Here is a 14,232-nt window from a genome sequence, read left to right on the forward strand (position 1 = left end):
CAAAATGCTGCCAACAAGCAGCGTCGTCCAGAGGCATCGCTGCCAAAATGCCACCAATTTTCGGCAGCATTTCAGCAGCGATGCCTCTGGGTGACGCTGCTTGTCGGCGGTGATGCCTATTGACGTTGCCGCTTGTCGGCGGCATTTCGGCGGATGCTTGTCAGCCGTCACGGTCCTCTGTGGTTCGTTGTCTGGCGTCCGCCCAGACAAAAAGGGTTCGGGACCACTGCTCTACTCTGTACCTCAATTCTCCATCTGTAAGACTGGGATATTATTTCCCTACTTCACTAGGTGCTATGTGGATAAAAACCATGAATGATTGTGACACTTAGATACTAGGTTGATGTGGGCCATAAAGTTCCTAAATAATTCCAGCTATGCCAACATCAACCATGCGGTATGAAACAGGACACCCAGGTGTCTGGCTACCAACCAAAGGCCTAATGTAAAGAAATGCCCCATCTCACTTTTCTTCCCTGCACAGTCCAGCACAGACACCTCAGTTGGGACAACACAGATGTGAACATTATCCCTCACCATCCACTCCCAATTCAGATTTGGAGACAAATGGCCAAATTCTCCTCTATTTTACAACCTGTACAACCCAACTGAAGCCAATGAGTCTTCTAATGCATTGGATAGGAAGACCTAGCAATCAGCCTACCAACATAACCCGTTATTTTTAAAAAAAGTAATTGTAAAACCTGGACCAGCACATTAGTAACATTGTATCATTGTATTAAGGTTGTATCACTTCAAATAAAATTCTTTACTTTTCAAGAACAAAATGTCAATACCATCATAGACATACAAAAGTTACCAATATTCGATTAATGTAACATTAACACGATGCCCTCCCTCTACGTAAACATAACAAAGTATGCAAGAGAAGGTATCCTCAGTTGCCCCTGAACAGAGTAATTTGAGGCTGGTTCCCTGGAGGAACCTCCTTTTATGAGCCCTACCATTCCCTTGGCATTTGAATTACTCAATCACTGGAAGCCATTGCTTACTCAGCAGCCAATGGAGGAAGGAAACACGACTATGATTGAAATAACTAAAGAAGTGATTCATTTTGGAAGTGAATTAAGATAAACTCAATTAAGGCCACATTAATTTTGCCTGAGACCGTCCACACAGAGGTTTATTGCAATTTAATAACTAATCCACTTTCAATTCACATCTTTAGTTAATTTGGAATAACTTTCCTGAGTGTCCCTGTGTAGCGAAACCCTTAGGTATTACCTGAGAATCCCAATTTCCATTTTTTAAAACTCAATTGTACTGTCTTAAATGAAATTTAAAATTAGCTGATCAGTAACATTATGGGATAACTTCAGTGCTAGTGCACCTTTGCTCAAGCACACTACAGGTGGTACAAATTCCCAGCTCATTTCCACTCTAGAATCCAGTCTGTTCCATTAATTTTTTTCTGATGAAGTGAATGTAGTGCTAATGACTGACAGGTCTGGAAAGTGAAGGCCATAGAGCAGTTAAGGCACAGGCTGAAAAAGAGCAAGCTTTCTAACCATCAGAGGAGTGAAGTTCTGGAACAGCCTTCCAAGGGGAGTAGTGGGGGCAAAAGACATATCTGGCTTCAAGACTAAGCTTGATAAGTTTATGAAGGGATGGTATAATGGGATAGCCTAATTTTGGCAATTAATTCTTTTTTGACTACTAGCAGTAAATGTGCCCAATGGCCTGTGATGGGATGTTAGGAGGGCTGGGATCTGAGTTACTACAGAGAATTCTTTCCTGGGTGTCTGGCTGGTGAGTCTTGCCCACATGCTCAGGGTTTAGCTGATTGCCATATTTGGGGTGGGGAAGGAATTTTCCTCCAGGGCAGATTGGCAGAAGCCCTGGGAGTTTTTCACCTTCCTCTGCAGCATGGGGCACAGGCCACTTGCTGGAAGATTCTCTGTACCTTGAAGTACTTAAACCATGATATGAGGACTTCAATGGCTCAGACACAGGTTTGATACAGAAGTGGGTGGGTGAGATTCTGTGGCCTGCATTGTGCAGGAGGTCAGACTAGATGATCATAATGGTCCCTTCTGACCTTACAGTCTATGATTCTATGATTCTATAAATTTCTCATCCTCAGAGCTGCAGAGAAAACCCTACGTGCTCCAACCCCGGAAAGCAAATAAAAAGAAGTTAAATGTATTATTTTTTTAAATCTCATGATTTTTGAATGCTTGGGATTGCTGGTGCTGTAGTTTATACTGTATACTGACATCAGTGTTCATTTGGAGCTACTTCATTGACTCTAAATTTACATTAGTGTAATAGACAGTAGAATTTAACTCAACAGTATGTCTTGTTTCAGTTACTGTTCAAATAATGAGAGGTGGACAATGGGTGAAGAAATAACAATGAAACACAGAGGGTTAGATCTTCAGATGGGGTAAAATATTATAGGCTCGATAACTTCAACTGAGCTACAACGATTTACACAAGTTGAGGATCTGGCCCATATTGACTATATGCAGAAATGTCTTTCAGCACAATTTTTGTTTAATTGTCATATTGAAAAATATGGTTTAGCCAACACACTCTCTGTAACAGCTTCATTTGCTGAGATGTTATGCTTGTCAGAATGTCGTTAAACGTAGAGGGCCTCTCTTGTTTGGACAATCATACAAATGATGGCAGGCACATTTTATAGCACAGCTAACTATTTGATTGCATTCATAAATCCAGCAGTCATATGCACTTGCAATTATTTTGGGGGCGAGGGGAATTGGAGGGTGAGATAAGCCATGATGAACACTGAGGGCCTGGGGGCAGATCTTCAGCTGGTATAAATTTGTCATAGATCCACTGAAGTCAATGGGGCTATGATAATTTACAACAGTTGTGGCTCTGTCACCTAACAGTAGGAATGCAGAATCAGATGCAAACTCCACCTCTGTACTTAATACATGCACTTATCCTTGAATTGTCTCCACACTGGGTGAGCAGATAATACTCTCTGTTTACATGCTTTGAAGGTCTGTGACTTACAACATATTCATCAAAATACAACTGATGTATATAATGGCCCAGAAAACATATTTATAAACATACTATGACTAATTAATTTTTACACCATTCTCAAAATTCCTGTGCTATTTTGTCTTTGTTTAAACTACTGTTTCTAGTTACCATATGACATTAACCTGTAGAGTCTCATCATAGCTCGACTGAAGTCATCAAAAGCTTTCACATTGATGTGAAGGGGCAGGAAGATTAGGTCCTCAGTGGGCCTTAATTTACCATTTTAAACATTATACTTAATTTTTTGTTAGTAGATAAAATATAGTAAACATTCTAAATCAACTTTATTTTTTCATATATGCATGAATTATCAGGATTATTTGGTTACTACTTAAGACAATGAAGATCGAGTTAGTTGCACATCAACATTTTGGAAGTTGGTCATCTATCAGTCCAAGGTGATTTTATAATTTTTTTCCCTCCAAACGTATTTAATCAGTTAGTGTTTAGCATTCTTACCCTACACGATGCCTTTAAATCAGGTTTCCGCTGGATCTGCCAATATGAAATCAATTATGCAACAGTATTAAAAAAAAAGACAAAAAGGAACCTCATGTTCTGCTTGTGGTTAATTCATTGATTCTTCTGTATAATTCTATCGGACCCTTTATCAAATGCAGCTAATTTCTGGCTTGCATACAAATACAGTGAGGTGCCAGAACTAAATCAAATCAAAATGCTTAAGAGAAAGAATCAACTTCAGCAGTGTGTGTGTGTTTCAAACAGTCAGATTTCTTTGAAGACCTCAGAGGGACAGCTGACTCACGGATTGTTATCATTTCAAGAGGAAAATAGGTATAACCCTATTTGAAGAAAGTCCCTTAGTTTATTGAATTAAAAAAAAAAGCCAAAACAATTGCTGCAATTGACAAGATAGCTGAATGAATGATAACAAAACTCCAGCAGGGAAATGACTATTAATTTAATTTATGTGGGAGCATGTTTTTGCAATAATGACCAAATTATCTAATGTTCACTTACATTAAAAAGCAATAGTCCATAACAAATCATTACTAGAAAAGGAGGGATGAGGGACAGGGGAAAGGCCAATACTTTGAATTAATACCATAGAAGAAAACAAGTTACTAACATCAAAGAACCACCATGATGTTTTACAGCTTCCTAACAATTCCAGTTCTATTTTGTCTCTTCAGAATATTTCAGTGAAACTCGCAAGAGAAATCTCAGCAATTTTTATGCAGTGGTGTTTAATGCTGTAACATGTTTATTTTTAAGGCTTCTTTTCATCCTGTTTTTATTGCATATCAATATTTATTTGAGGTTCAGTTAACCAAAAATATACAGTAAGAATCCATTTCTGAATACATTTAATAACAACAGCACTAATTCCGATGCTGTCTTATAGAAGAGTATGTTTAGCAATCTTAATTCCATGCTCTGTAAGTCTTCACTGGATACAGCATACTATATATGGCCTACTGAGATACTATTAAGCAAAATGTGTTTCAATTTGCTTTATTTCCATATGCAATGTCAGCACTGCCTTCTCTGTGCATAAACTACGCATCCAAGACTAGATATAAAGTAGCATATGTCTATAGTTTTAATAGAAAACGAATGGGGAAAAGAGACATTGATTCCATAGTTTTTTCCTCAAAATAATCAAATATTTTTTCTTAAAAAGTCTGCAAACATATTTACGGTACAAAAATGGGAAAGCAGCAAATACAGGCTTTTCATATTTTTGCTGTACTTCCAAATACTAATATCCTAATTGCACTGGAAATCTGCTCCAATGAACAATACACAAAATAAAATATCACATTCTATTTGTCTTCTCATTGTCTATTTTGAAAAAAAAATAACCAGACAAATATATCTTTTAAAAACAACAAAAGTGAATTCCATAAAGCATAACCATCAAAAATACTCCAAAATGTTTCTTACATTTGTGAGTATTTTCAGCTTTAAAAAACAGTTTGTGGCCTTCATTCATGCTATAAAATGTGGGAAATCCTCTTACTTTCAGAAAACTAGCCGCTGAACTGTAATTATAAAGTAGCAACTAAAATTGTATTCACAGTTTCTGCATCATGTGAATTTTTTAACAGGAAAGTGTTATAAAATTTGCATTGCTGCCTTGATCTTTCACATTTGTCGTATTATTGGCTGACAGAAAAGAAAAAGTGTATTGTCATGCTTGGTTTACCTCAATCATTTATTTCTGAACTAATAAAAGTAAACAATTACCAGATACTAAATATAGAGATACTGTATATAGATATAGATATGGCCACCATTAAATTATAGTAGAAAATTATTTTTGAGTTTGATAAAGTTAAGAAAAGCACATGAAATCATATTTTGTGTATATCTTGTTTTATGGCCATTCATGGTTTTGTTTGTTTTGTTTTGTTTCATTAACATAGCAAAATACAATCTTCCTATTAAACAATAATTATCAGATGGCAGACAATTCTTTTTATTGGTTTACATTGGCAGGTCACAGTCTAAAAGCACAACCACATCAGGCAGAAATTGCACATAGACCATCCTGGATTTTGAAGACTTCAATCTTTATGCTTCTACCAGAAATGCTCCTTTTAAAACCGGGGATGATAAGCTATATTATATTAATTGTTAGTGGATATTTTTTTATTAGTTTATCTAAAGAAAATGACTGAAACTGCAGTGGTTTTTGTTGTTATTTTGTTTTCAGTGTCACTTTTGAAGTCTGTCTTTGATGTTCTTAAACACACTTTGAAGGGTAAGTTTCTAGTAAAATCATTTTATGAAAGTTTAATCACCTTCACAGTGTGAACTAGGTGAGTTTCATTTAATGGAATACTGCATATTTATCTGTTCCTTGACATTTCTAAATTTGATGTATGTATTTTTAATTCTTACTTCTGGCTGAAAAATTATGGCAAGTTAGTGGGTAGTGGTAATTAATGTAATACTGCGACATCATACATTCACAAATGTCATGATTCTTATAAGGAACTGTTTTAGATAGGACTAGCCTGTAAATATGCAGTTGTATTATCTGTAGAAGGCATATCCATGTCTTCAAAAACCAGACTAGTCTTAAGAAATGACTCTTTATTTGAGACAGTTACCATTACTTCATTAAAAAATGACAAAACAGCAATAAACATTTTAGCTCTTTAATGAGCAAAGATCAGATCTCTTAGCATTGGAATAATACTTGTTATCCAGATTATCTTTATTTCACTCAGTGACCAGTAATATGGCCAAGAAGTACAAAGTAATTTTCCATCAAGTAGTATACAATTTTTTTGTGTGTGTAATAAGCTTTCGTTCTTGAAAAAGAGTAACTGAAAAGAAATGTTTCTGTTACTGCAGTTAGTTTGTCAGAGAGAGTTCTTTGCATTATCTTACAAACTATCAAAATTGCTAGTAATTTGAAAAAATGTAAAAAAAAAATCACATAACTTTAGTCTAATAGAAATATAGTACAGGTAAGAGAAAGTATTTATCAGGGATGTGCTCTTAAGTCCATCTCATTTTTTTATATAAATGTACATCTGATTACATATACAAACATTTTGAAAGGACCGCGATATACCGTTTCTGGAAAACAACAGGGGAATGAAGAGTTTCTTCTGATTTTAGAACATTCATTTAAAATCACACAAACAAATGTAAGATTCAGGTTTAAAAATTTCCATTTGTTGGCTCTCTCCATCCTTATAGACCCTCTCTATCTACATTTGCACTCTATAGAGATCTCATCCAGTGAATTCACTTGAATGGCAAGGATAATGTATAGCAAAAAGGGAAATAACTTTACATTAAAATATTAGCAGTAAACTTTGTCACATGCACCATGAGTTAAAACAATAACAGAGCTGTAATCAGAGTGGCAATGTTGGGGCATCTTTATACTGCAAAATATCCTTGCAATTAAATCTTTGGACACACTTTATCTTACCAATATGAACTAAATATTTTGTAACTAAACCACGGCAAATTATAAATCCTTCATCAAAGAGGTTCCATTAAGGTTATAGTTCTATAAATTATTTAGGTGGAAACAAAAGAGAACATTAAAAACACAGAAAGATATTTTTCCCTCTGGGATTCACTGAGCGAGTGTTCAGCATTATATACCTAGAATACCATCAAATACCTTTAAGAACTACTGTAATTCCTTCTATTACTGAAGCTACTGTGAATTATTTTACTGTAATTACTTTTGCCCCTTTAAAAAAATCTTCTTTAGGTTGTGCCAATTGATGGAGGAAGCTTCTATTAAAAACTCCAATGGGATGAGAAGAATTTTAATTACGGCTTAATCAGCAGCACAGCCACCAAGCATATAAATTATCATGCACATCGTGCTAAAAATATCCAGTTTCCTTTATTCCCACAACTTTTATACTGACAGCACTTATGTGATAATGTTGTACCTGCCAGGCTTTAAAACTTCTTTGTTTGGCTGGCAGATTTCAGCATGAGCCCCTTACTAAGGCCTTAACAGCATTGGTGCTTTGTGTACTTATCCAAATATGTAAATATGGACTACACAATAAAACAGTTCCAAATAAAAATTGGTGAAAATTATCTGACATTCCATTAGTGTGTCCCTTGTGCATATTTATAGATTTTTTTTAAATTTCAGTCAGAGTTCTTTTCTGTTTGTGTTGCACATGCCTAATTCCATTATGTAACTTAAATCTTCAAAAAATTAATAGTTGAATGTGAATGAAAAAGTATCATTCAGGACAATTGCCTCAAGCAATTGCAAAGTGTTTTTTTAAAGTTCATTTGTATATATGTACAATTCATTTTTTTTTCAAAACCCCAAAAGTTCTTGATATGTATATTCACATAATATTCCTCCATATTTAAATAGTAAGAGTCTTGTAGGTTGAAAGCCAAGTAATCTTCATTAATGTCACCTACTGTAATCCATCAAAAAAAAATAAAGTTTGTTTCATCTTGTCTGGCTATACCCTGGTTGTTGAATGTGAATGGGGGTGGGGATGTGGGTGGGGCAGAGTATTATTCTGTCCTCCAGTAAAGGTATTGAATGTGTGTAGGGGCTGAATCCCTGGTATAGTGTTGGGAATCATTGTAATGGTGTTGGGTGTCATTAAGGGAATATCATCAGGAGACCTTCTCATAGCTAGTGTGTAGTCTGGGGGACAGGCGGTCCGAAGAACCACCTCATGTGGATGGATGGACTCACATTCATGATCCAAGTCAGTGTGCTTCATTTGGAGGGACATTATCTCCTCTTCTTGTGCATGGGCAAGATCATTGGTAGTAGTACGCTGTGGGCTACATCTCCTATGAACATCATGTCTCCTCTTGTCCTTTTTGTAGTACAATGCTGCAAAGGCCAGAATGTTTAGGAATAGCAATGATGCTCCAACTGCAATAGTAACACTCAACTCTGTGGAATAGTCCCTTTGATCCACTGAAAATGGACTTGGTTGTTGTTTGGGATCATCTTGTTTGGCTGTAGGAAAGGCTGAAGTAACAGGTATAGAATTTTTCCTTGTTGGTCTGAAAGTAATATCAGTTGATGGCACTTTAGTTGTGGTCGAGGTATACTGTGAAATGTCATTAAGATTGTGCAGATGAGGTACCAGTTCCAGCCACAGGTTCACTTTATTGGCCCTGTAATGTTCCTTCACTCGTGGTTTTAATCCAATGTGAAGATACAGTTGGTCTTTTTGAGAGTATCTGGTCCATGCTACTTCCTCAAAACGATTGGGTTTAGTATGAATGAATTTTGTATCTTGTGGGACTGGTTGATTTGGGTCACTAGAATAAAAAAAAAAGCTGAGATGTAAAGTCTGTATTTCAAAAGCAATTATAAAATTAAGATTTGATATTGCCTTTTAACATTTATTTGGGGGAAGGAGGGGAAGGGCAGTGAATGTAGTGTTCATGGAATTGCAGGCCTAATAGCAGTTAGAGCCAACACAATGCAAGTGGACACTGCAAGCTTCCCCAGTGACCTTTGTACCCAAACCCCAGTCAGTGTCTAGCATCCCAGTCCTTTTCTCTCAAGGAAAAATTGTCAACAGTATTATACTTTGGTACTAGTGATGTAGATTAATGCCAACTAGAGACTAGGATGAGGGGTCACAAACCTTGTTTTTATTTGTAACTTAAATCACAGCCTCTGAATTCAGGTCTTCAGAGGTGAAAGGGCAGTGTGTTAACTCAGTATAGCACACATTCACTGAAAGCCCAACGGAGTGCGGAGAAGTGATACAAGGTCAGTCCTCGGTACCTCTCAAGTGCTACTCCATGGATCTTACTTTCATAAATGCCTATTCATTTGAATAAGTGGACATCATTTTAAGACTCAATCTTCCATGTGCTGTAATGTTGGTGGCATTTTGCGTTCTTTATAATCAAAATACCACCACTACTGGAGTACAGTCAAATATTGTGGTTTGTTAAACGATGATCTGTTTTTAATGATGTGCACTTTATAACTGCCATACGTGATCTCAGTATGTTCCTTATTCACTGTAATACATGTTACAATTCCTTACACAGTGGTCAGATTAAAAAAATTGAAAGTTCCAACAGAACTCCCTATTTTAAGTACAGAGAATCTCTCTCAAAGTATCAGAATCTTACAAAGCACAATGAACTTTTAAAGGCCAACTACAGTACTATGAAAAAGCTAAATATTAGATGGAAAAAGATAAAAATATCAGGGAAGCTGCTTTCTGTAGCCCTTCTTTTTTATGTACAAAGTATTTATCACACTGTTATGTATAGAACAGTCACATGGACAGTTTCCCCATGTGTTAACAGAATATGCAATTTTTAATTGAACTGAGAGATATTAAAAACATATAACTCTCAACCTAATCCTGCAACCCTTATTCACATAAATACTCCTTCCTGGCCCAAGTATTTCCTACAGAAGTCCATAGGAAAGGATTGCTGGATCAAGTCCTTAATTTATATATGAGATTACTCTCTATCTAGTACTCACCCAGTTTTTGCAAAGTTTGTCCAGTATGTCATCACCACTGCGCTTAGCATGACATCATTTTTGGAGAAATTACAGGGAAATAATTCAGTAGGACCAATCATAGGGATTCCCAGTACATAAGGAACCTCATCTCCATGGGCTGCATCTGCCCAAGCAGGTACCTGATCTGTTTGGCAATGATGGTAGAAGGCATAGAAGTATGTAGGCGATCCAAAATTCGAGTGAAGATCTGCTGTAGCCACTGCTGGTGCAACCCACTGGTGATCAGTAAATAAAGCTAGCAGTGTTTTCCTTCTGGTCTCCGGATTGTGTCGGTCTGCCCAGTCGGTATACATAAATTTAATAGTTTCTCTCAATATATCTTTGCCTTCAGGGTATCCATATAAGTTATCGACAAAATTGGAAACAGCAAAGTCAAAATCACTAGCTGATATGCCATCTTCACTATCAACTATATTTTCAACAAATTTTAAACCTTCCCCTTGGTTAACTCCCAACATTATGTCATAGTTCAGGAATTCTCCTTGTTCCATCAATATCTGAGGATCATCTGGTATCACATCACCATCAATTACTGGTCCAAAGGCTATGTGGTATCGCGCTGGTTGAATGTCCTGGTCCACAAGTTCTCTATAAGGCTTCTTCTGCAGACACTCTACCAATTCTACAGTGTCTGACATGTTGCAACCAACTTTTGTAGCCAACATCCTGGCATATTTTGCAGGTTGGAAACTAACTGCCCAGCTGGAGAGAGCTGTTCCACTTTGAGCTATTGCTCTTTGAAAAAGTCCTGTGGGGGGAAAAATATTTAAAAAGTACTGAGGTGACATTTATAAGCATGTAGCTGTTTAATGTTTAGATTAGGTAGGTGGGACAATAGGAAATCTTTTACCTTTATTAAAAAAATTACTAATAAATAAATGCAGTACTGAAGGTAAAATCTGCTTGTTGCTGTATCCACATCTAACGTGTACAAAAAAATGCACATATGTATATAAATCCTAGACCAATAGATGAGTAAAACTCATGCAAATACCAATTTATAGCAACCGAGGATCTGGCCCTGAGTAACTCAGGAAGCTGAAAGAGTGGGAGAAATTGTCTGATGCCATATCTTGTTCAAGATAACACCGTTTGTTTTGAAAAACTCATAATACTAAAATTATTTTATTAGGTTGGAGGAAAAGCCAGTCATGCCCTGCAATTGATTGATTTCTTAGATATTGTTCAAGTCATCAGCACTTGCATGTGTGTGACCATGTTTTAAATGGAAGACTGAATAGGACCTAGTATGCTGTTTTTATAGACTCTGTTTAGGATTGAACTTGGCTTGAAATGTACATGGCTTCTCAATTGGGTATTATAACAAATTGTATATTCTGAAGCCATACAAAGTACTGGCCAGCATTCCTAACTCATTTATCTAAGAGTCAAGATCCTTTCTTGTAAAAGGTCCTATTTTTAATTAAGGTTTATGGTGGTCACATTTAAATAAAAAAGGAAAATGATACATTTTACACTGAATATCCTAAAATATTGCTTTGTGACTTAGAAATTTAAACATATACTCAGGTATTCATTTATGAGAGATGGGGTGGATGGGGGAGATTCTGCTGTCACCTATACTTGTGTACACCTGAAGTAATTACTCTGGATTACTCTGGTGTTACTGAGAGTAGAATCCGGACCAAAAGCTCTGCTCACAAATATACAGAGCCTTGTTTGAATTGATCTTTTTTTTGTTTTAACCTTTAAGTATACTTGTCCACATCATGGGTGAAATCCTGACCCCACCAAAGTCAGGAGTTTTGCCAATGATTTCAGTGGTGACGGGATTTCTTCCCAGCTCTAAGCCATGGCTCATGTACTAGGTGTGTGTGAAAGGGCCTTATGAGAAATTCTGGCCCGAAGGGGTAAAACTAGAGTGGCTAATCCCATATATTTTTGTACTCCCCTCTGTGTTGGGCCATGGCATCACTCTACCCCTTCCCCATACCCTTCGGGGAGGTTAGCTCTACTTCCAACAGGAATTTTCAGTCTGGCCCCTGTACAATGAAGTGGGAATGGATCCTCTACTCCATACTCCTAGCAAATCATAATTTAGTCCATATTAGGCAATATATTTTACCTTTCTTGCTAATGAGTTTTAAAGTATTAAAACTTTTTTCTGCATCACCACAGAAGTCCTACAACTGAAGGACAACAAACAATTTGCAATTATGCAGTCTCTTTGTGCAGTCTTTTGGAAAATATTTTGTAATCTGACCTATATTTATTTCATAGCTAACTATAATTTATGCAAAATGCCCTTTGATATATACACATTACATTAACATAAAGCATATTTGGGGGAGGGAGAGCTCAGTGGTTTGAGCATTAGCCTGCTAAACCCAGGGTTGTGAGTTCAATCCTTGAAGGGGCCACTTAGGGATCTGGGGCAAAAATTGGTCCTGCTAGTGAAGGCAGGGGGCTGGACTCAATGACCTTTCAAGGTCCCTTCCAGTTCTAGGAGATTGGTATATCTCCAATTATTACCTTTTTTTTATTACCTTTTTATATTTGGCCAAAATTTGCTTTTATTTACACCAGTACAAATCTGGAGTAATTCTAGTGACATCAGTAAAGTTACCAAGGATTTGCAGTAGGGCAGTGTTTCCCAAACTTGGGATGCTGCTTGTGTAGGGAAAGCCCCTGGCGGACTAGGCCAGTTTGTTTACCTGCGTGTCCGCAGGTCCAGCCGATCGTGGCTCTCACTAGCCGTGGTTCACTGCTCCAGGCCAGTGGGGGCTACTGGAAGTGGCACGGGCCAAGGGACATACTGGCCACCGCTTTCAGCAGCTCCTGTTGGCCTGGAGCAGCGAACCACGGCCAGTGGGAGCCACGATCGGCCGGACCTGTGGACGCGGCAGGTAAACAAACTGGCCCGGCCCGCCAAGGGCTTTACCTACACAAGCGGCGTCCCAAGTTTGGGAAACACTGCAGTAGGGTAACTGAAGGCAACTTTTGAAGGCAACATCTGACCCTCTATCATTGATTTACGCAAATAAAATATCTTTGGGGCACACTCTGCTGATCAGCCAGTAGACCTCCAGCGAACAGGAGTTGCACCTGCTTAACTCATCTCAGAATTTGGCTCTTTAAAAATACAAATTATGGCCTTCGTCTCGCAACATGATGTGCAGGTCGACTCAGGCACTGCACAGAGCCTGAGTCAGGGACTACCTGAATCACATTGCAGGATCAGAACCATAATCAAATGCTAGTTTGAATCAATTGCTTCATGAAAACATTGAAAAAAAGATCTTTTGGGAGTTTTAAAATCCTTGAAGATTATAACAGGACCAATCCTGAGGTCCTTACTCAGTCTCTACTCTGCCCTTACTCAGGCAAAACTTTCATTGTAGCAGAATCTGGACGTAGACTGAAATATGTGGCTCAAGAGCATCTCTAGATTCATCAGATGAGTCATAACTGAGTTTTGCCTGAGAAAGGGCTGAGTAAAAACAAAGCAGAACCTCAGAATTAAAGGCATAGAAAATACAATATTTATAGGGCCAGGTATTCAGCTGATGTAAATCAGCTTGAAGTCAATGGATCTACAGTGATTTATACCAGCTGAAGATCTGGCCAGTAGAATATATGCAGCATAATACCAAATTGAATTTTTCACTGGGATGTAATTCTTAATGCAACGTGGCTTTACGTTATGTGCATACTCTGTAAATCTCTTTTTTTAATTGTTTAGAATTATTTTCTATACCAATGAGAGAAAGAGTCAGTTACACGGTAAGAAAATGCTGATATAAACACGATAGCTTGTTAAATGGCACATAAAAGGCCAGATTACGTTAAAAGTCGTCAAGTCCTCTAGCCATAAAGTTCAATTCAGTTACTTCATAGAAATACTTCTGTTGAACCATGTTAGTGAAAAATGGATGACAGCGAGAAAAGTAATTTTCATACTGTAACTGATTTCTGCCAGCAGCAATATACAGTAAAGAAAATGAACTAGATTTCTATCAGGAAATATTCACACTCATGGCTCCAGGGGCTGTAGGCTGATATTAAAATGACATTACTGCATAATGGGCCATACTTTGCTATCGTTTGTATGGCACGGTCCCACTGAGGTAAATAATAATTTGCGATTATTCGTCCACAGATTTTGAAGTACTTTACCGAGATGGATAAGCACTACGGTTCCCATTTTGCATATTGGGTAGCTGAGGCAACTTATTTAA

The 14,232-nt window shown here is 37.3% G+C and overlaps 1 protein-coding gene across 1 annotated transcript in view; it reads right to left on the minus strand.

Moving 5' to 3' along the window:
* Window positions 1-7,886: 7,886 nt before the first annotated feature.
* NLGN1 (neuroligin 1) overlaps window positions 7,887-14,232 on the minus strand; it is a 457,546-nt gene continuing 451,200 nt past the window's right edge. Inside the window, exons 9-10 of the mRNA XM_039489407.1 lie at window positions 9,992-10,781; window positions 7,887-8,796 (exon numbers count right to left, since the gene is read on the minus strand). Of these exons, the coding sequence (XP_039345341.1) occupies window positions 7,974-8,796; window positions 9,992-10,781 (1,613 nt within the window). The 3' untranslated portion in view covers window positions 7,887-7,973. The remainder of the gene's footprint in view (window positions 8,797-9,991; window positions 10,782-14,232) is intronic.

The sequence above is a fragment of the Mauremys reevesii genome, linkage group 9 (genome assembly GCF_016161935.1).
Source record: "Mauremys reevesii isolate NIE-2019 linkage group 9, ASM1616193v1, whole genome shotgun sequence".
NCBI lineage: Eukaryota > Metazoa > Chordata > Testudines > Geoemydidae > Mauremys > Mauremys reevesii.